The sequence below is a fragment of the Xylaria bambusicola genome (assembly GCF_022495145.1).
Source record: "Xylaria bambusicola strain CBS 139988 unplaced genomic scaffold F5B22scaffold_70, whole genome shotgun sequence".
Classification (NCBI taxonomy): Eukaryota; Fungi; Ascomycota; class Sordariomycetes; order Xylariales; family Xylariaceae; genus Xylaria; species Xylaria bambusicola.
This window is the reverse complement of record NW_025953623.1, coordinates 85,327-105,448: the sequence shown is the minus strand read 5'-3', so window position 1 is coordinate 105,448 and position 20,122 is coordinate 85,327. Positions and strand designations below refer to the sequence as shown.

General features: G+C 48.7%; 8 protein-coding genes across 8 annotated transcripts; 4 read left to right on the top strand and 4 right to left on the bottom strand.

Annotated features, from left to right (window-relative positions):
• Positions 1-1,863: 1,863 nt before the first annotated feature.
• On the bottom strand, positions 1,864-3,899 carry F5B22DRAFT_515594 (cycloheximide resistance protein). The gene is made up of 2 exons (XM_047972579.1): positions 3,278-3,899; positions 1,864-3,216 (listed from the first exon to the last, which is right to left on the bottom strand). Exons 1-2 carry the CDS (start codon positions 3,606-3,608, stop codon positions 1,916-1,918), a joined length of 1,632 nt encoding a protein of 543 aa, XP_047825851.1. The 5' UTR covers positions 3,609-3,899; the 3' UTR covers positions 1,864-1,915.
• A 2,543-nt stretch (positions 3,900-6,442) lies between these two features.
• On the bottom strand, positions 6,443-7,983 carry F5B22DRAFT_627124 (uncharacterized protein). Its single transcript, XM_047976302.1, has 2 exons — positions 7,461-7,983; positions 6,443-7,371 (listed from the first exon to the last, which is right to left on the bottom strand). Exons 1-2 carry the CDS (start codon positions 7,738-7,740, stop codon positions 6,716-6,718), a joined length of 936 nt encoding a protein of 311 aa, XP_047825850.1. The 5' UTR covers positions 7,741-7,983; the 3' UTR covers positions 6,443-6,715.
• Positions 7,974-9,594, top strand: F5B22DRAFT_627122 (nucleotide-diphospho-sugar transferase). The gene has a single exon (XM_047976301.1). It carries the CDS (start codon positions 8,398-8,400, stop codon positions 9,244-9,246), a length of 849 nt encoding a protein of 282 aa, XP_047825849.1. The 5' UTR covers positions 7,974-8,397; the 3' UTR covers positions 9,247-9,594.
• A 466-nt stretch (positions 9,595-10,060) lies between these two features.
• Positions 10,061-12,513, bottom strand: F5B22DRAFT_627119 (uncharacterized protein). The gene is made up of 4 exons (XM_047976300.1): positions 12,308-12,513; positions 11,850-12,255; positions 10,807-11,784; positions 10,061-10,745 (listed from the first exon to the last, which is right to left on the bottom strand). The coding sequence occupies exons 2-4, from the start codon at positions 11,973-11,975 to the stop codon at positions 10,398-10,400; spliced, it is 1,452 nt and encodes a 483-aa protein (XP_047825848.1). The 5' UTR covers positions 11,976-12,255; positions 12,308-12,513; the 3' UTR covers positions 10,061-10,397.
• A 412-nt stretch (positions 12,514-12,925) lies between these two features.
• Positions 12,926-13,816, top strand: F5B22DRAFT_639791 (S-adenosyl-L-methionine-dependent methyltransferase; the record flags this gene model as incomplete). The annotated part of the gene is made up of 1 exon (XM_047977765.1): positions 12,926-13,816. One exon carries the CDS (start codon positions 12,926-12,928, stop codon positions 13,814-13,816), a length of 891 nt encoding a protein of 296 aa, XP_047825847.1.
• A 326-nt stretch (positions 13,817-14,142) lies between these two features.
• On the top strand, positions 14,143-16,729 carry F5B22DRAFT_515532 (ankyrin repeat-containing domain protein). The gene is made up of 2 exons (XM_047972578.1): positions 14,143-14,364; positions 14,418-16,729. The coding sequence occupies exon 2, from the start codon at positions 14,522-14,524 to the stop codon at positions 16,070-16,072; it is 1,551 nt and encodes a 516-aa protein (XP_047825846.1). The 5' UTR covers positions 14,143-14,364; positions 14,418-14,521; the 3' UTR covers positions 16,073-16,729.
• A 93-nt stretch (positions 16,730-16,822) lies between these two features.
• On the bottom strand, positions 16,823-18,469 carry F5B22DRAFT_627113 (uncharacterized protein). The gene is made up of 4 exons (XM_047976299.1): positions 18,142-18,469; positions 17,959-17,998; positions 17,852-17,894; positions 16,823-17,695 (listed from the first exon to the last, which is right to left on the bottom strand). The coding sequence occupies exons 1-4, from the start codon at positions 18,145-18,147 to the stop codon at positions 17,554-17,556; spliced, it is 231 nt and encodes a 76-aa protein (XP_047825845.1). The 5' UTR covers positions 18,148-18,469; the 3' UTR covers positions 16,823-17,553.
• Positions 17,673-18,469, top strand: F5B22DRAFT_627112 (uncharacterized protein). The gene is made up of 4 exons (XM_047976298.1): positions 17,673-17,695; positions 17,852-17,894; positions 17,959-18,034; positions 18,142-18,469. Exon 4 carries the CDS (start codon positions 18,179-18,181, stop codon positions 18,392-18,394), a length of 216 nt encoding a protein of 71 aa, XP_047825844.1. The 5' UTR covers positions 17,673-17,695; positions 17,852-17,894; positions 17,959-18,034; positions 18,142-18,178; the 3' UTR covers positions 18,395-18,469.
• Positions 18,470-20,122: the final 1,653 nt, after the last annotated feature.

Sequence of the window (20,122 nt, the reverse complement as noted above, 5' to 3'; positions counted from 1 at the left end):
ATATGAAACTATGAATTGACAGTAGGGAGAAGTCTAAATACCCTCACTACTAGCCCTCTGGACCTCGCGCAAGATTGTCTGTTAATAGGCTTATTGTATAATCAGGACTACCTTCTGATGTTGACACTGCCTCAGGGCTACAGACAAATTGATTTGCTGTATAATTATTGCCCTCGCTTAGTCACGATGATTTCAAAACCTTGATGCAACAATAATTATGATGAAGTAAAATATGGTTGCAGCTCTGACAAAGTCTTGCAAGCCAATGACACGATCTTATGAAAAACGCACTACATATTACGTATTCATCATAAAGCCGAGATTGAAAGATTATGACTCTAACATCGAGAGACGACAACCCGAAGTCAGCTGGTGAGGGTTATGGTAACACGATGAGGGCATAATTGAGCTCTCTTCGACATTGGTCATGTTAGGGTTCGACATAGAGTCAAATCCTTGGCCTCTTAATGTTACGTAAAGCTCTAAACACGCTATAAGTTATTTCTGGACAATTGCACACGACTTCTTGAATCAAGTGTAACTTAAGCAGTACAGAAATACAGACATGATAGTGTGTTGCACAGCTATGTTAGTATCACCCCATATGCAGAGGCAACGATTTTGTGACATAGGCTTCGCACATTTAATGCCCTTTGCACGACGATGTTCTCTTAGCATATCTTCCGTTAAAGTCTCATAAAATACATCACGCACCAAAAACGTCATTAAAACCTATCACAAAGATACACGCTTCTTAATCATGAGAATAGCATAGTTGAATATTTAAAAGGAAGCTCTCTATTGCCTAATTGTGATAAATGAAATAATGTTTAGTATATTTCCTAAGCTCTAAATGGACAATGTATTGGATTGCTCAGGAGATAGATGCAAGCTTAGGAGGGTTTTCTGGAAACATTGTTAGAAGAGAGTGAGGGAAATAAGTGTTTGCCCACAAGTACACCTATTCCCGGGGAGCTGAGGAATTTTCATTAGTGGAAGTCTCATTCTCATCAGCGGGAGTCTTCTCAGCGCCAGTTTGACTCTCATCCATAGGAGTCTTATCAGTGGGAGTCTTACGGCGTCCAGCTAAACCATAATCAGCGAAACTTCTATAGATAGGACGAAGAGTCCCAGATGGAAGGTCAGAGATAATAGAGTCGTCAGGAGTATTAATAAGAGGACCCTTAGAAAGAAGAGAATCAGTGAGAGTGTAAGCGGGGTTGGAAGGAGCAGGGCTAGGGGGGGGAGAGTTGGAGGGTCGAGGGTTAGGAGGAGCGGTGAGGTGTTGGTTACTGGAAGAATTGGCTGAAGAAGACATTGTTGCTATGTAGTTTTTGTTGTGGGCTTGTGTTTTGAATAGAATTGCTTGTTAGTGTTATAGAATATGTGTGAGCTGTGTTTATGTTTGCGAGAATGAAGACCAAACGGAAAGGGGCAGTCCCTCGAAGAGAAAAGTTCGTGGTTTTTATATACATTCTTGATTCCTTGTTCTATTTCAACAATTTGATTGCTATTGAACAATTGCATTCATATGTGAGATCATCGGAAACTATCAAAGCATCAATTGAGATGGTGTTGAAAGCACCTTGGCAGTATTGAACAAGGAGCTTCAGTTAACTCCTATTCTAACCTTTTTCCAGACAGTTGCTTTGTGATTAGTTATTGTCCGTGCGCTCGCTCAAGAGTAGATAACACCATTGTATGAACTTACAAAGCCCTTAATTGTCATTGCGAATCGATGTTTAAGCGGTGGTTCTTTATTCGCTAAGGAGGTAGAGTTTGGAACCTACTGCATCACAATAGATTCACCAATGTCAGTATGTAACACCACCATCTTAAAAAAGTCATAGTGGTATTAGTTGGTACAATTATAAGATATATGTATAATTTTTGTCTTATATCTAAAGGGTCTAGATCATAAATTCTTAATCGCATACTTCTCGCGCAGAGTCTCACCGTACTTGAGAATTACGTACGCTACAGGCAAGAAGAGGATGGCAATAAATGCAAGCAGACTATTACCCCAGCCATACCCGAGTCTTTCGTACAACCTCAAACCGGCCAGCGGCAAGAGACCTCCGGCAATTGATCTGATAACGGTGTTAGACGCCAGCGCAGAAGCGGCATAAACAGTGAAAGCGTCGACGAGGTACGTCTGTATCGAGAAGAAAACTAGGATATTTCCGATGCCTGTAAGTCCAGTTCCGATGATGGGTACGATCCAATGAACCTTGTATTGCGTCGGCCAACCGTAGATGAAGAGGCCTATTGGCAGGAGGACAGCACCGACGGGGAGGAGCGGGAGACGATACTCAGGTTTCATGCCCTTCTTCTCTGTACCCGTTTCTTCAGCTATTTTGTCCGCTTCTGCGGCTTTCCTAGCAGTGTATTTGTCCGATGTAGTGCTATAGAGGAAAACGCCTATCAAACTTCCAACACCTAGTCCTATAAAGGAAAGGCCGACGAGATTGGTAGAAAAGCCGTATTGCCCCTGGAAAACTTCGGTCATGGTGGTGAACTGTATATAAAGATATCCGTACGTAAGGGAGGTATACAGTGCCGTGATGGAGACGACTGGTGAAAAGATAAACAACTTAGCTGGACGGATGGCGCTACGCTTAAAGAAGTCACTCGGTGATAGCCCAATGTCCAACTTGGAGCGCAGCAATTCGTTATTAGTCTCCTTGCGCAACTTTTCTGTCTTTCTCTGGAGGATCACTGGCGCGAAACTCTCCCTCATGACGAAGAGCATGACGATCGTGATAAACCCGCCGACGATGGCTAGGACCCAGAAATTCCACCGCCAACCTTTCGCATCAGAAAGAAAGCCACCGGCGATGGGGCCGACGATAGGGCCAAGGAGGGGACCGACACTATAAACGGCCAAGACGGTGCCTCGATGCTTCTGCGGGATCATGTCGGCAATCGTGCCGCCGCCGTTCGTCACAGGTGCGACACCAAATAGTCCTGCCAGGAATCGGAAAGCAATGAGCGAGTTGAGACTAGGGGCCAACGCACAGGCGATTTGGAAGGCCACAAAGCCGACGCTGCAGGCGTGGTAGACGGGAACACGGCCGTAAATCTCGGATAGGGGCGCGAGGACGATAGGACCAGCGGCGAACCCGAGTAAGTATACCGAGACCACGAAGGTTGCAATCTCGGGCGACGTCGAGTTGAACTCCTGCAGGACAAGAGGGACACCTGGTGCAAATATGGCTGCGATACCGATTAGCTTCTGCTCGTCGATCTGGGATTGGTTAGGATTTCTCTTGCGCACAGGATGCCAGTGGCGATATGAATGTCTGGAAGCTCACGCAGCCGCAGTTGAGGACTTTGCGTGTCGTAGACCAGTTATAGGGATTCTCAGGATCATCTTCGTTGTCCCACCAGACAATGTTGGGGTCATTCTCCTCGTCTGTCGTCGTGGTTCCCTTCTCCACATCTGCACTGTCTTCCTCGTTTAGAACATAGCCGATGCCAGAGGGTATATCGGCATCATGCCGTTCTCTAGCGGCCTGGGACATCTTGCGCTCCAATGGGGAGTGGTCGTCATGGCTCCTTTTGCCATCGCTATGTCTAGCGGTATGTGTCGAGGCTGTATCTGACATTTTGGTGAACCAAAAGTGAAGTTGGATCCCACAAGTGTTCGCACCCCCCCACACAGCGAGATCTCGATCTCGTCAAACCGGCCACGAATCAACCCAAATATGGCTTGGAGAAGCTGTGCAAGTGGTTAAAGGACAAGCCAGGATAATAAAAGAACGGAGTCGGGTGCTATTTCCGCTTAAACCCGTTCCTGTGGAATTGGAAGAGCATGCGCTATACATGCATGCAACCTGGCTAGGAAGCGGTGTGGTAGAAGTTCATAAGGAAATGGCGAGTCGACGTGTACGCAAAATGTTTCTGCTTGTGCTCCAACTCATAGCTTAGGAATCTATCTGCACCGTCTGCTGAAAAGGGGAGGGGGCTTAGAAATAGCTTTTATACGACGACGGGGACCTGGGATGACGAATCATGAATTGCCGTAGCCGTACCTCCATCACATCACAGACAGCAGTCCAATCTCGTTCCCCGATCATGATTGTACAAGTAGCATAACACATGCGACCCTCTGGGTTGACGTCGAATAGTCCCGAGCCCGGCTTTTCACTACCCCATACCTACTAACATAGCGCCAAGGTGGTCTATACATGCTTATAGACTACAGTCAGTATGTGAGAAGCTCATCGCCAGGGTCCAGTTGCCATTGGTTCCTTGGTTTCCTTCAACTTCCAACCCGTTGTCTATGTCCATCGGGGAATGGCACCATTGAGCTAAGCGGCGCGGGTTGTGCATACGCCTACGCCTTGGCCAGTCTTGAGAGCAACACCCGAGACTACTTCTCTCGGTCCAACCGCATCCGAGTAGCCATTGTCCATACACTATGGATAACTAGTGTAACTATTGTATAACTACTATGTACTATGTACGTGGATAGCAGAACATGGAGTCGCGTCCTGTCGCCACGCGCCTATACATGGGTATCACCACTACCTCGTACAGGTAAAACGCCGAAGCCGCACGATTGCGGATTTAGCCGGCCGTTGTGTCTTGCCATGTGATTTGCCAGGTACGGCACGGTACGGAGCCCAAGTCAGCTGAGGTGGCTGCAACACAATGCGATTCTCGTTATGGCTCCTCCTAGCAAGGCGTCGCTTCACACATCACACCACGAGTCCCCTCCTGACCGGCACTACTTATCTAGGCAGTAAGTATGTACTGTCTGTAAGTATGAATGGGTTGTCGTATGTTCAACAATCTTTATCTCCGCCGATTGTGTCATGTCGCGTGCAAAATGTGCCACTAACCTTGCCAGCTTCAACGTACCGCGCGGCGAGGAGACAACTTGGAAGTAATACATAAGTAGATAGAGGTAGTACATAAGCACCCCAACTTTCATTGCCTGCGCCGATCCATCCCACCGGGAGCACGCCGTGTATCGGCATTTAGCTTCCCCCGAGTCATCGCGGCGCTAGAACAACTCGGGAATGTTCCTATCTCGGCTTATAGCTCTTACAGTACTCTAGACAGCCTCTACCCGTGGACGCCTTCTCTCATGTATAGTAGGCAGTATTATACAATGAAGGAACAAGATCCTTCCTTACACGTCATATGCTGAAAGGAATGCAAACCACAGGATGTAAGCCAGAGCTCCCGCACATACTGTAGCTCGTGTAAGTAGGTAATACTACCTAGAGGAGGCCCCCCTCCGATCCTCCACTTTCAGAAAGCACGCGATTAAATATTGGGGTATGCTAGCGTCTTAGGCACGCGGAGTTTATCGGACGGTCGGAGGATCGAAAGTTCGGCCCAGGTCGGGCTAACCTCCAGCATCACGACATTGGACGCCGGGGTGTGTGCGGATATGCTTAACCTAGCGTATTGATGTCCGCATTATGCACAACACAAAGACTGCCTGACCCGGCGTATGGGCAGCGTACATCTACTCACTGAATAATCACATTATTTCCAAGTTATATCTCCATTGTCCTGTCCAGCATCTCGGTCGCCCCTGACAGGCTCTGATAAGACGACAGCCTAGATTGATTGACCTGCAGCATCGAGAGTGTCAACGTCCTTGCCTAATACCACGTACGAAAGAGCTACATGCGTCGCAAAACTTCTATTAATCATGGAGTGTTCTTACCACTGCAGTATCTAGGCGGTGGAGGAAAGGTCCCTTTTTGCCTCAAGTACCCCGTCACAGCACCATATAGTTGGGTGTAGGCGTGCAGGGTCTCGACCTCAAACTGTCGTTTCTATCTTTTGGATAGCGTAGAGGTTTCATACTACACTCCTATTCTGTTCCGTGACACACCCATTTGCCCATGAAAATTAGAGTTGCTAGTAGCCCTTCACCCGGGTATTCAACGCTGATATAGTACTTCTCATTTTCACTGATCCTAGTTAGTGCTACGTGATTATATTTTAATTATACCTCAACTGTGACTTAGTTATACCCTTGTTATTCCTAGTCCTTCAATTGTTATCCGGCGAGTAATACATTGATGGCAACACCGGTGGTGTCCACATACCACACCCGAATATGTTCACAAATCGTGTATTAGTATCCGGTCAACGATGCGCTAATGTATGTTTGATATTGATGATTAATATCAAAATGTCTGGAAATAGAATGCAACTAATCCTTGAATTGGTCAGTCTTTCGCATGTAGTAATTATCAGGGGTCTCATGTCTTGAACTCCCGGACATGCTGCACTGCATCGTCATCTGCCGGCATTGACCATGGCGATACCACCCTATCAAACACATGAAATGATCGGATACTACCTCGCACTATACGTCCTATTTGGGGCTGAAAAGGAATCACCATTGGCAAAGGTGTCGTGATATCTGGGCATGTAACTAGAGCGGTTTGTTCAGAGCAGTTTCCATACACATTCCTATTAGCTTAGTGTATATTGACTTAATTATGTGCATACCAGGCACTTGGTATACTTGAATATACTGAATGAGGTGTATGTACATAAACATCATGCTGTTATTGGACAAAAATGGAACAATAAAGTGTGATGATAGGACCGCGTGCAGGGGCGAACGAATTAAGAAGCCGAAGGTTCAGAAACATCAAATTCGAAAACGCAACCTCGCATCCGACATATTGAAAAGGTAAAAATGAAATTTCCTTTACTAAACTCAGAACACTTTGCTATCTCAACTGGAGTGTGTAGGTAATTCATATGTTCTGATCTCGGAGGATATCTCTGAATCGGCAACTAGCTGTGCTGGGGTAGCAGGTGAGAAACTGGGACTCTTGTATTGGTAATATGACGGTGCATATGATTGTGGGAGACCGTTATCCATCATCATGGTGCTAGGTGGATGTGAATGTAAGTTAAGGTTTTGCTGCTGCTTTACCGCGCTGTGGGTTTTATGAGTTCTCCAGATTAAATACGCCAACAAAGCTGCCAGCAAGACTCCACCCCCTACACCAACCCCAATGCCAATTTTCGCACCTTGGCTGAGTTCAGAGTCGTTTTTGGTATGATCCGGTATTGTACTTGGCGAAGTTACTGTATTCATTGGTGCTGATGAAGTTGTTGAGAAAGCTACGGTAGTTGTTAGTGAGCTTGTTGAGGTTGGCATGATTGACGGCGATGATGAACTGGTACTGAAAGCACCAGGAAGGACTTGAAATTCTTTTGAAGCCGAATTCCAGGAGGCAATAATCAACGTGGGATACGGGAAAACGTCAAAACGACCATCTCCCGAGTCACAACAATCTGCAATAGCACCATTGCAACAATATGAGATATGATCATTTGTAACATTGTTACAAGGTATTAAATCTTCGCCTCCGGTATTAAAGCCTATTAAAAAGTGGATTAGGTTAGCAACCATAACAGGAGCACAACTGAAAGTATATTCAATTCAGAGGGGATTAGCAACTAAGACTCACTGAGACAATATTTTGGACAGGCTGGATCGGTCCAGGACTGGTCGGTACAGGAGCCACGAATAACCCTTCCTATGCCATCTTGACACAGAAGGTTATTCAGGCACGAATTATCCGACGAGGAGCCACAGCAAAAGCTGGCATCGGCGTCAGGATTGCAAGGAGAATCACCATCAGCCTTTTCGCCATTTGGATAGTAGCATTGTAAGGATGCGTTGACCAGTCGAAAATGAATCGCCCACTGGTAAGCGATAATGCACCAAGGCAGAACCGGAGGCGTCATAGTGCTAGATTTCTTAGTGAGGGAAGTTTTGAGGAATTGAAGACAGGAGATATCGGTCTGATATCTGAGGATGAGTATCACCCAATGCAATGCTTGAAAAGGAGTAACATCAATGTACCACTATACAAGAGGCGGCGTAGTTAGCCTTCCAGGGTTACCGTTGGGTCAGCTTGCTGCATGAAACAGCCTCCTACCAACAGATAAAATCCCAGTTACAGTAGTAGCAGACGTCAAAAAGCTGTTGGTTCCGGAGTCTTATTGTTGCCCATAGTACAGGCTGCGTGTCAAAGAGGCAAACAATATTTATCTTCGAAGTATGTATAGGCACCAACACCCTACCTTTTGCATTGGGGCGGAAATCCATGTATGGAAACGTATGAAAACTGCTCCCATGTAGCCCTCACTGCTCTGAGATCGATTTTGGAGCTTCATACAGCAATTTCTTTCTTGTTTGCTCTTGCAATATTTACCCTGTTTTGACTTAATGTATAGCACGTAATCATTGGAAATGATTCGAAAACAAATCTACATAGCTGGCGTTGGGGTCGTAGTCCTTTTCGTTCTCTGCCTGACTTACTCGTTCATCTCCCGTGGTATGTCTTTCGGCCATGGCCAGCCTTTTATGCCACATTTCCTTGGTCCTAACCTGCTGGTTTGATGATCCTAGACATACTAGAATTTTCTTCCTTTCCTCCTCCAACGGATCCGGTCTCATTGAATCAGCAACCCTTCCCACAAAAGATCTGGCAGAGCTGGAAAGATGACTCTGAAGATCCAACAGAGCGAACGGTCGGGTTTCCCCATAAATGGCGTATGGTTAATCCTCAACATCGTTATGAACGTATTACCGACGACAACTGTAACGCCTACGTCAGAGATCGCTTCCCTGTTGACATATCTCAAGTCTTTACCAGTTTGACAGATCCGATTCTTAAAGCCGACTTGTTGCGGTACTTGGTGATGATGCTGGAGGGGGGCGTTTGGGCGGACATTGACGTTTTACCTCACCAGCCAATATCATCTTGGGTCCCTGAAAGATATCAGAATGCTGTCAACCTAGTCGTGGGCGTGGAGAATGACAAGCATAAGAGACCCATATGGCCCGGATCCCCTTACTCGATACAACTTGCCCAGTATACAATACTAGCGAAGCCAAATCACCCTGCTATCGTCACGCTCGTGGATCATGTAACCAAGAATCTGGCTCGGCTATTCGAGACCAAAAAGCCATCCGACCGAGTTACCTTTGCGGAGGTCATGTCAACGACGGGACCGTTCGCGTTCACCGAGGTCATGATGGACTACTTTACGGAAGTAACGGGGACTAAGCATACTGGAGATGAGCTCGACGGCATCACGGAGCCTCAGCTTATTGGCGATGTTCTGGTGTTGCCAATCGATAGCTTCGGTTGGCTACCCCAGGAGCACCAACATGAGGCTGGCGATCCGTCGATTCTAGTAGAACACTTGTTCATAGGTTCTTGGAGGGCAGAACACCTGGGATAACAGAACGGTCACTTTCTGTTTGTGTGTTTTGTGACTAATAGAGACTAGCTAGGCCTAGTATATGATTAACAGATGGGTATTATAACTATATACGGTATACTCAATGTAGCCACACTGGTACTACGGTAGCACAATGTATTATGCGTTCAAAGGAGTAACCCCAGCCTTCTTGTCAGTCTACAAGTCTTATCATTGATTGGTAGAATCGCTTGCATTCGCGACAACAGATAGCGTCTGCCCGGAGCACATTCACCATTACTGCTACTTCCTGAATAAGACTCTGTACGTTTTCATGCCCATGGCGGAAAAGGAGATGCCGCACGATCATCAAGGACCGGTGCACCGCACAAGGATGACAGATCATCCACTCACTGAATGATCACTTTTAGTATGCAATGATGCGTCACGATGTTAGTGTACCTCGGGGTAATTGTCGTCTGGTGTATCACCAGGCTAACACTTGCATTAATAGCTTTGGCATAAGAAGTCCTTGGTGAGTTCACTGGGCCCCCTGTATTGGCGGGTGGGCTTTTCCCATGGACAATGAATCTTACTTATGGATAGGAAGCTATTGCCGCGAAGGAAGTGAGTGTCTACAGTGATCGTCCTTTGAGGCACACGCTAATATTGATTTCCAGAGTGCGGAGATGCAGATCAAAGTAAGAATCAAACATAATCTGTTCATACAATATGAGTGACTATTAGTCTATCTCTGCGAGAAGGGATACAAGGTGAGGATCTCACTATAAAGCTATTTGCTTGCTTGCTTACTTCCTTTACTTACTTATTGACAGGAATGGGAAAAGAAAGTCGAAGTAACTTTGTGCTGCTGCTTCTACTGTGTTCAATAACTAACATAAGATCATAGAAAGTAAGTTTCCCGTATGGGCTTAACAACAGGGGATAACTCGTTCAGTGGAAGATGGGAGTATTAAACTACTACCAGAGCTCTTAACGGGAGTGTAACGATGTAGGGGCCTGAGTAATTATCGCTATTAGCACTGTCATGATGAATGAAACTTCTTGCGAGTGTTCTTCTACTATATGAGGGATCATTTCTTCTAGCGCCCAACCGCATTTCGTCTATTCTTTGCTTCTGCTAAATACCATCCTCTTAATTATCTTCTAGGACTGACTGCTTCACACTCTTCTCAATGACTATTACCACTGCCATCAATGGCCTTGATCTCGGCCTTAATGTCCTCATCAAACCGCTTCTTCTCAAAACTCCACCACAGCCGCCATCCCACAGCAACGACGACGGTGAGGGGTACAGCGAACGCCCAAAACACCCAGAACAGCTCTGATACGACCATGCCGCCATCATTTTCAGGCTGCCAGTCGAAGAAATCCGTGCTGAAGATGGTGGCTACGAAAGTCCCAGGGAGAAACAGCGCAGTCAGGAAGGCGAGCGTCTTCATAGCGGCGCTGTCATGGCTTGAGGCTGCGGCTAGACGGGCGTTGAGACGGTTGTCGACTTGCGAGATGATGCTGTGTAACTAGTGTCCGGTGAGTAAACTTGAAAAGGGGCTTGGTGGACTTCAGCAGGGGTGAACCTACGACGCTCATGTCTGCTTGACCGTTCTCCTTCATCCCAATGGTCTGCCTTTTTATCCCTTCCGCCAATGAAGCCAGGTACCGAACCTTTGCCCCCATCTCGTGCGAACGCGCGCCACTCATTCCCTCCAATTCTACTAGCACCTCGAGGAGCAGCTTCATACAGGCGCACTGGCAGTCTGCCACGCCGCAGTACCAGACGACGTCGAACATCAGCCCGCTCATGGTCACCGTGAGCTCCGCGAGGTTGACCTTGGCCTGCTGCACGGGCATATCCGCGGCGATGTTGCGCGGCTGCTCGAGCGCGAGACGACCAGCGCGGACCACGCCCAGCTGGTGCTGCACCTTCGTGTGCTGGTTCCCCAGCGTCACTGTTACGAAATAATCCGTCCGCAGCAGGTGGTGCTGCATCACGATCGCTGGCAGACACAGCGGATGTGTCCATAGGCGACGCGCAGCTTTCATGTGTTCGTAGATCTCGGCGGCTGGGCATGCGCTCCAGAGCCCGTAGTCGTCGCCGTCTTGAGTCACGCCCGTGCCGTGCAGGATCCCTGTGGTCATGTTCGTGGCGAAATCGTACGAGAAGGTGAGCCCGTAGTTGCCTACCTGGAATTTCTGGTGCGCCTTGATGATCATGCTTAGGCGTCTCAGCTCTCCGCTCTTCTCGTCGACGTCAATAGCATGGGACGACATGCCACTTTCGTGGGCGAGCGCGAGGAGTCCGTCCTTAGGCAGAGAGAAGTGCTTCTCGATGGCTTGGTACGTCTCTTGCTTGATACGAAAGCTTGGAGGTTGGTAGTAGTCGCGTTCTAGGATTAGAAGTCTGATCCCAGCTATTGATGTGGTGTTTGGAGCTTGAGGCTTTGGCGGCGCGTATTTTCCACGCTGGGTAACCCAGTCCAGAATCTCGTCGCCGTTAAGTACGCCATACCAACAAGACGCGACCTCGTTAATGCTTCCAGCTTGACCTCTCGCATTATGCTGCCGAGCCGCGTCAGTAAACACTGCACAGGGTGTTTCACGATGGGATGAGAAGCTGTATTTACCCTCTGGCTCCCTAGGACTTCAATGTATTCAGCCCTCTCCGTGCCTGTGATATTCCATTCTTGATTGAGGACGGTGGGAGTTAGTGGTACGTTCCCATGGTTGGCGAAACGCCTGTACGAGAGCATCCTGTCATGTGGAAAGGAACCATGATTTGTGCGGTCTGCATCCTGCCTATTTCAGCTGTTTGCCTTGGTGTATAGTAGCTAAGGCTGAGTCGGCAAGGAGGACTGAGCTGAGCTGCCTGGGCGGCAATCGATTGGCTCATGATGGTTTGGGCCAGGGATTTGTCGCCAGGGTTGAATGAAAGACGTGTAGGCATCTACTACGTATATAGAGTCAAAAAAGCGTCAATTGAAATTGGATATTTACTCGAGTACCTAGGTATTCCACCCATCTACGCATGGACTATATATGTTAGCAGGTTCAGATGCGAAGCAGGAAAGGCCTCGACACGTACACCTATGGCTCCCTCCAGGTCTCCAGACCCGTCCCGATCCCTGACGGCAAATTTAATTCATGGAGATAGGGTGAAGTGTATGCATCCTGGGCCAGTATGCACATGTAATCAATCCCTTGCCAGTTGATGTATGCATAGGATGCAGTGAGAATACAATAGAAGGCCACCTTGTTGCTAGAAAGCGATGTCCATTAACATGATGTCCATTAACGAGGTGTCACAATCCAGTCTCACGAGCAACCCAAAGCTGCCTAGCGCCAACGAAAACGCCGTATCGACTGCCGAGAGAGCCCGTTTTAGTGGGCCTCTACTGAATATAGAGGCTTACAGGTGCCTAAATAGGCATTTTGTACGGGCTTTATGTATCTTGACCTCACACCGAGTGTACCGCATAGCAGCAGCTTATCATTATGGGATGCAACGCTCATTGCAACCTACACCAGGACTTGCGCTGAGCAAGGTAGCCTGGAACAGTGCATATACCTAGGTATATAAAGTCGAAAGAGCACTTGCAGTCATCCTCCCGGAAGTTCGTGACGCCTACTTTCTCATGGGCTGCGTCTCTCTCCAACCATGTCTAACACCGGTACCGCCAACTCGAAGCTGCCACCACCCACCATGGATGGCCAGCTAGGAATCCAGCAGATACTTGAGAGGCCGAAAGTCACCTTGACTGGCGTCACCGAGACATTGCTCATCCCGCTCCTCGGCCGAGCTGCCGATGCTGCCACCGAGCGCCCTATTCTAGGGGACCGCTACGCGAAGGGCGTTCTGGAGAAGCTCGACTACGATTTCGGCAAACTCCCCATGCCACCCACTCATGCCGGCGGTGTCGCCTTGCGCGCCCGTTTCTATGACCGATGGACTTCGGCATTCCTATCGTCTCGTTCTCATACCACGGTCCTGCACCTAGCCTGTGGCCTGGACAGTCGCAACCAGAGGATTGAGTGGGGGCCGAATGTACGCTGGATCGACATCGACCTCCCCGACGTCGTCGACCTGCGTCGCCAGGTGCTGCCCACATCGCTCCCTGGTCAGGATTACCGGCTCGTCTCTGCCGACGTCACCGACGATGCCTGGTTGAAGGAAATCCCGACCGATCGACCAGTCGTCGTAGTCATGGAGGGCTTGTTGTCGTACCTGGAGCCCGAGGATGCGACGGGTCTGCTGAAACGTCTCGTCGAGACATTCCAGGAGGGCGAGCTGCACTTCGACTCGATGAGTGCCATGCTCCTCAAGGAAGGCAACAAGCAAACCAAGATGGCGGTAAGCAAGACCGGGGCGAAGTTCAAGTGGGCGGTCGACGACTTGAAGGAGATTGAAAAGATCCATCCCCATTTACGCATGCTCGAGGCCATCCGCTACATCGAAGCCCCCGGGGTCGAGGAGCTCCCTATACTGAGTCGCATCGGGTATTACATGTTGTCTTGGATGCCTAGCATGCGGGATAGTGTGCGGTTTGTACGGTTTGGATTCTCGGATGATGTGAAGGAGGGGAATTCTTGTTAGTGCTATGGCTCTAAGGGGATATATATCATCGTCGTTGCTACCATCTCATTGCTGCCTTTGATGTACTTGCCGACGCATAGAGCGCTTTGGCTCTCACTATTATACGTACCCCCCTTCTCCCAAGCCTACCTATTTCTCAACCCTCACGATTGCCTTCACCTTGTACGATGAAGGATTAGTAAACAGTGATCTAACTTCCCGTCCCTTTCGATTCTCCTATAGGCGGGCAATGAAAGTGTTACCTACCTTGTACCTACTTAGTAGGTATGTAGTATCGTGCTACAACGATCAAGGGGTCGTGTTATTGGAAGCAGGGTACCGATTATAGGGGTAGATGTGTGTACCTCATTACTTCCATTGCATGACTTGATGCACTGGTATGGAACTTGGAAGGCATCGAACAGTCTAGGTACCTACATTGGGTTTGTGCACAAACATCTCACATACCTGCATATGTAGGTACATTTTCAAGTACCTGGTTTTCATATGGGGCAAATTCTCATACCCGCGGGCGGCTACTTCCTCAAGGTTGGCTTAGGTTGGCACAGGTTAGTCAAGGAAGGAAGGCACAAACAGGGGAAGCTATTACTTAAACTTGCAGCCTTGTCGTATGCCGACCTCGTGTCCATCTTTTCTCGAACTTCCCTCCAACTTCGCCCGACCTATTATCAAACTTGCCGATTCACTCACTCCACACCCGCCACAATGGCCACTCGCAACGTTACCACCATCACCTCCGTACCACCCGAGGTTATCTTAGACATTCTAAGCCATCTGAAGAAAAAGAGAGACTGGTTTGCTCTGGCCAGGACTTGCCGACATGCCTCGGTTGTTATCGTCCCCGAACTCGACAAGTTCAACAGCGATGAAGGGCTCGACTACGCCTTTTGGTACTCGTGTGTTGCAAGCAACTTTGCTATACTAGAACCTTACATAGCCCGCGACCGCGCTGTCGTCAACCGCCACTTCACTCGCGACTTTACAAACAAGAGAATGAAGTTTCCGTGCGGCAAGGGGATGACGCCTTTGGCTGTTGCTATCTTGTCTGGTAGGGACCTCGTTGTCCAGCTACTGCTCCGTAACGGCGCTGATCCGAACCTCCCCGATCGCGCGCCTATGTCGCCAAACTCTGTAATCTGGTACCCAATCAATTGGGCCGTGGCATCTAAGCACGAAAGCTCCATCGCCATCATTAAGATGCTTAAGGATTATTCGGCCAATATAAACCAGGAACCGGGTTCCTGGTCCCCAACTGAAGGGATAGATGAATCACCCGTAGAGTGGCATAGAGGCATGAAGTGTGCTCCCATCTTCCGTCTCTTGCTACTCGAAAAGCCCCACCGCAGTTCTTCGCTTCGCAAGCAGCAAACCAGCTGCGAAATGTACAATAAAGACTTCAAGACCATCCAGGACATACGCCTTCGCCAGCTCCGGGCTCTTCTGGAGTGCGGCGCTAACACATCCTTGCGCGAAGAAGAAGGTGGTAGCACGCCTGTTGACTACCTCTTACAGAGCGTTATGTTTTACCAACCGTGCTTCTATTTTTCGGACAAGCTAATGTTGAGCCACGAGGAGGAGGAACAGGCTAGATTGGTCAACAATATTGTTATCTCCTTCCTTGAGACTCTCCGCGAGTTTGGTGTCGATACGACAACACAGTTGGACTCATTTGGTTATACACTTCTGCACGTAGTATGTACGCTAACTGACCGCCATAAACCGCTGATTCACTGGTTTTTGCGCAACGGTGCAGACATCAACCGCTCTGCCATAAATGGGGACACGCCACTTATGGAATATTGTCACTCGCGTATGCGTAGTGTAGACATGTTTAAGGAGTTCCTCAGCTATCGCCCTAGGGTCAATCATCGTAACACGCAGTGTCAGACGGCTCTTCACTTTTTATGTGCCAACAGTTCGGTGCCCGCCCAGGTACAGGAGAAGGCAGTGAGAATGATGCTCGATGCAGGTGCTAATCCCACTGCCGAAACGAAACAAGGTGTTACTCCGGCATATGAGTTTGCGATGCAAAAGATGCACGATGCACGTGCTAGTGCGGAGGTCATACCAGATCTTGAGGAGGTGGAGAAGTTTGTGGCCGAGAACCTATTCAAGGATGACGATGAGGGTGTATGGAAAATGCTTAAGGATGCGGAGGAGGAATGGAAAGAGCACGAAATTAAGAAAAAAGGTAGACAGATACGTGTTCCGACAGAGAAGCGCACTGTTCGTCTTCCAAATGGTGAAAACCAATAGCGTGGCAATCACCAAAGAGGCCGGGCGACTAATAACAAAGAGAATGGTCAGGAATGTCACACACCTGGAAGTCAAGTTCATGAGCTAGCTAAGTCGGTTGAAACCCTAGAAATGTGCTACAAAGACCCTGATAAGAATCAACAACGTGGTGGCGCCCAAGGAGGTCATAGAGGTGGTCATACAAGTGCCGTGACCAATATCAAAGCGAACAGGGAGGAAAATTGCCGTGAGGGTACCCAGCCAGCATCAAGGCCTCATGCAGAACGATCCGTGCTCAAGAAATTATGTACTTTCTCAGAGTAAACCGAACCCAACCGGCGACTCGAATTGAGAGTATACATACATTTGTTGAGTGAATGTACGGACATGGATGGACTGTCAGGACATAAAATCCTTAATCGGAGTAGTTAGATGCTTTGGTCGCCTTACCTTACTCTAGCTGATTTAATGAGGAATTGCAGTTATTCGAATATGGTTGACGTGTGCGTGTGTCCTCGTGTACGTGGATGCATTTCGAACACATACCTACTTACTTACGTGTGCAAAGATCCACTTTAGAGCCTGGAATGAATACCTACTTGAAGTCATGAGAGGTAGAAAACCAGAAAATTCGAAAGTAACTTCGTGTTCATTCATTTCTATAAAGCAGAGTAACTATGTACACAGTAATGTGATGTAATGTACTTAATGAGTATCCTGAGATGTGGGGAGGAGAGGAGGGCATCAATCAACCCCGGATTCCGCCGAATAGCCGAGCTTTGCCGATGCCACGCTACAGCTAGCTCTTTACCTAACTAACCAACCTATATACGTAAAAGATCGCGAATCACGATGTGGCTAGACTAAAAAGCCGCTGTAATCCCCTTCGTCCGTCGCGCAGCAGCTAATTACCTGCTGGGTTGGCGGGGAAGGAGTGGGGAGGGGAAAGAAATAAGAAACGCAGAGGTTCTTCAGGAATGAGTATGGCTTGAGCATAAATATATATATTCATTACACATCTTTCTCATATCTAACTTAACTAGAACCAACGCGTCACAAACGCCATTTACCGGAATTTCAGTTCCCGTTCGAGAGCGAAAAGCAGAAGCAAACAAGGCAGAAACTCATTCGCATGCAAAAATATGAAGGTATCGAGAGCTTGAGTATGATAGGCGTGGGCTCGAGAAGAGATCCATTTCGTCTTGATCGCCGGTTTCCTCCGAAAAGGACAGGTATTCTCCCTGAGAGACTTGAGACTTGCGATGAGAACCGGCTCTCCTGACCTGTCTCGAGTATGTGGCTATCATGAAAATGGATCGGTCAAGGTATGGAAGGGATGAGAGGGGTGACTGAGGTAATGCATGATCGGTCGTCGTCTTCGTATCCATCCATTCATCATCTTTGATGCCCAATCCATGCTTTAAGGAATCCCATATCCCCAAGAAGACGTCGTTTCATTCCGTCATTTGAGATCGAGTGTGGCGGAGCGATGGTGGGCGACATTATCGGGAGCGCTCAAAGTATTTGCTGGTCCCGGCAAATGCTACCGACTGATCCAGCACCCACTCGCCTACACCGAGGTACTTGTTGACCCATTTGTTCATCTCGCCATTGCCGTCGCCCGTTATGCGTTCGCTCTTGACACTATGTGGCATGCGCGTCATCGGCGATAGTCAGCTCCCGTGTTCTCGTTGTTTCACATGCATGGGGGTCGCTTCTCCTCCTCTTATGTGCTCCTCCTCGTGTGACCTCTGTACGCTACACTGGCGAGGGGTAGAAGAGAGATGGAGCAAAACTCACGTGAGACCAGTCGAGCGTCGCATGCCGGCGAGGATTGTCGAGACTGTGAAAGAGACGGTCCGTTAGTGACCCGGAGGGAAGAGGCGGGAACGAAGGGAGAGACATACTAAGGACAGCGTCCAGGGCGTAATGGCTGAGGCGTCCGAGCTTTCCCCAGAGGCCAAATGTCAGCAAATTGAGGAACTGACGAGGCCATGTTTCAGAATTCAGCGTGCTCGATCAGACAGACGGCCCCGAACGCAGGGCTCGCCCGGGGAGTTGGGCTCGGTGCAGGGTGGAAGAGCACTTACAACCATCTTGATCGGAAGGCCGGGGGAAGAATCGGGTATGGCTTCGTTTCGTTTGATTTCGAGTTGTCTTTTGGTTTGTTTTCCCCGTTCGTATATCGCAGGGGAAGACCGAGCCGAGGGATCGAATAACAGGCGCGGAAATACGTACTCTGCAATGCACAAAGGCTTGAAGCGCTGCGAGGATCGGTTCGGGAGGGGTTTGCAACTTGTCGGTGAGCTTGAAGCTTGGATGAAAGATGATGGAACGAACTAAAGGCGATGGCGAGAGAGAAAAGCCGACGATAACGGCGGAGAACAGGTGCTCGCCGCGCGAACCAAGCCCCATGTGGTAAGATGGCGTTACCCTTTTCCTCTTTTCGGCATAGCTCACGTTACATGCGTGTAACACGTACATGGATGCCTGCCTTTGTCGGTAAAGCGTCTAATTCACATGTCGAGGCTTAGCTAATTTCCACTTTGCTCATATAAGACAAAGGTATCCAGGTCCACCCTAGCGGGTATCTCTTCTTACTTCTCCAGCCACGCCTCTGGTTACAGCCACAGCGTCCTCGGAGCCACTCAGCGCTTATCTATTGGCCTTACACGTTGTGTCTTATCAGATCACTGCCAAGAAATACCTATGGATCTTCCCCTCTACAGAGGTACCTACATACCTGCAGGTCGTAGGTACCTCTACTTCACGGTTCACACGAGTAACATCTGATCAAGGCTGCCGAGTTACTCAAGGATGTCTCTCTTTTTCTGTCCTTGCCTGTATAACCCATGCTTGGTACACAGCGAGGGACACAGCAGCAGTGGCTGGTGTAAGCAGACCAATGGCGGGGCTGTCAGCACTCCACGATGGCATTTGATTGGTGGATGCGAGTTGTTGAGGGGTGTCTACGCCCTTTTTTTTGGTTGGAGGGGTCGTTGCTTGGGTCGTTGCTTGCTGGTTGAGGCACTTTTTCAGGCTCCCCGCACCCCACCTACCCACCAATCTGCCTAGACATGCTAGCTATCTATGCATACAAAGTCCGGTGGAAATCTGACTCTGGCCCAATTGGCACCACCACGGACAACCGAGAGGCATATTTCTCGACATACCGACCTCCTTGTTCCTTGCTCTGTCCTGTCCTGTCCTGTCCTGTTCTGTTCTGTTCTGTCCTCGACAATTCCCTCATCCCTCGCATCCTTCGCCTTCCTCTCCTCTCCTCTCCTCCTCACTCACCCATCATCCATCATCAATCAGTCTTCGCCGCCGCCGCCGCCCTTTGCGACTGTGACGAAGAAGTTTACTTAGGTGCTTCACGCAGATCTCCCCTCTACTCGATTGTCCTGGTTGGTCCGGAGTCTCAACTCTGACTAGCAAGACAGTCGATCCTTGGTCAAGGTACGTACAACTCGAGCTCCGGGGAGACATCGCTCTCCTCTTGTCTTGTCTTGTTTCGTTTTGTTTTGTGTCATTTCCATCATCTCAACTTCACGTGTCCGATCCCCCGCGAAGCAAGATATGGAGATTCAAGAGGAGCAACAAGACAAGCTCGAGCCGCAATCATCTGCTAGAAAGCGAGCTACACCTTGTTCTACATCAATCGATACTTGACAGCACAGCTTGGCTGGTGGACTGTCCTGTTTGCTGGGGTCTGGCCACAAGCCTTGCAGCTGCGAAACATTCATGTTTCAAGCCCTTTCTCTCGCCAATGATGAGACAACCCTGCTAGATACATGCTTGCATATTCATATCATTCTCCGCAAAGTCATTTGCCGTGATCTCGGCGAATGAGGCTGTGCTGTGATGCCTTCGTGTGTTTGGTGACTTGGATTTGGCCTCTTCACCATCATGTCTCCAGAAAAGTTCTTTTTTCTTTCTTTTTCTTTTTTGAATTCTTCGAATAACCATATCCTACCGGATTTGTTTTCTAATTAATATCGGCAGTCTCGATCCCGCTTATCGACGTGTATCTTACCAGCTCGATACTCCCACCCCCTTAAATCCTTTACA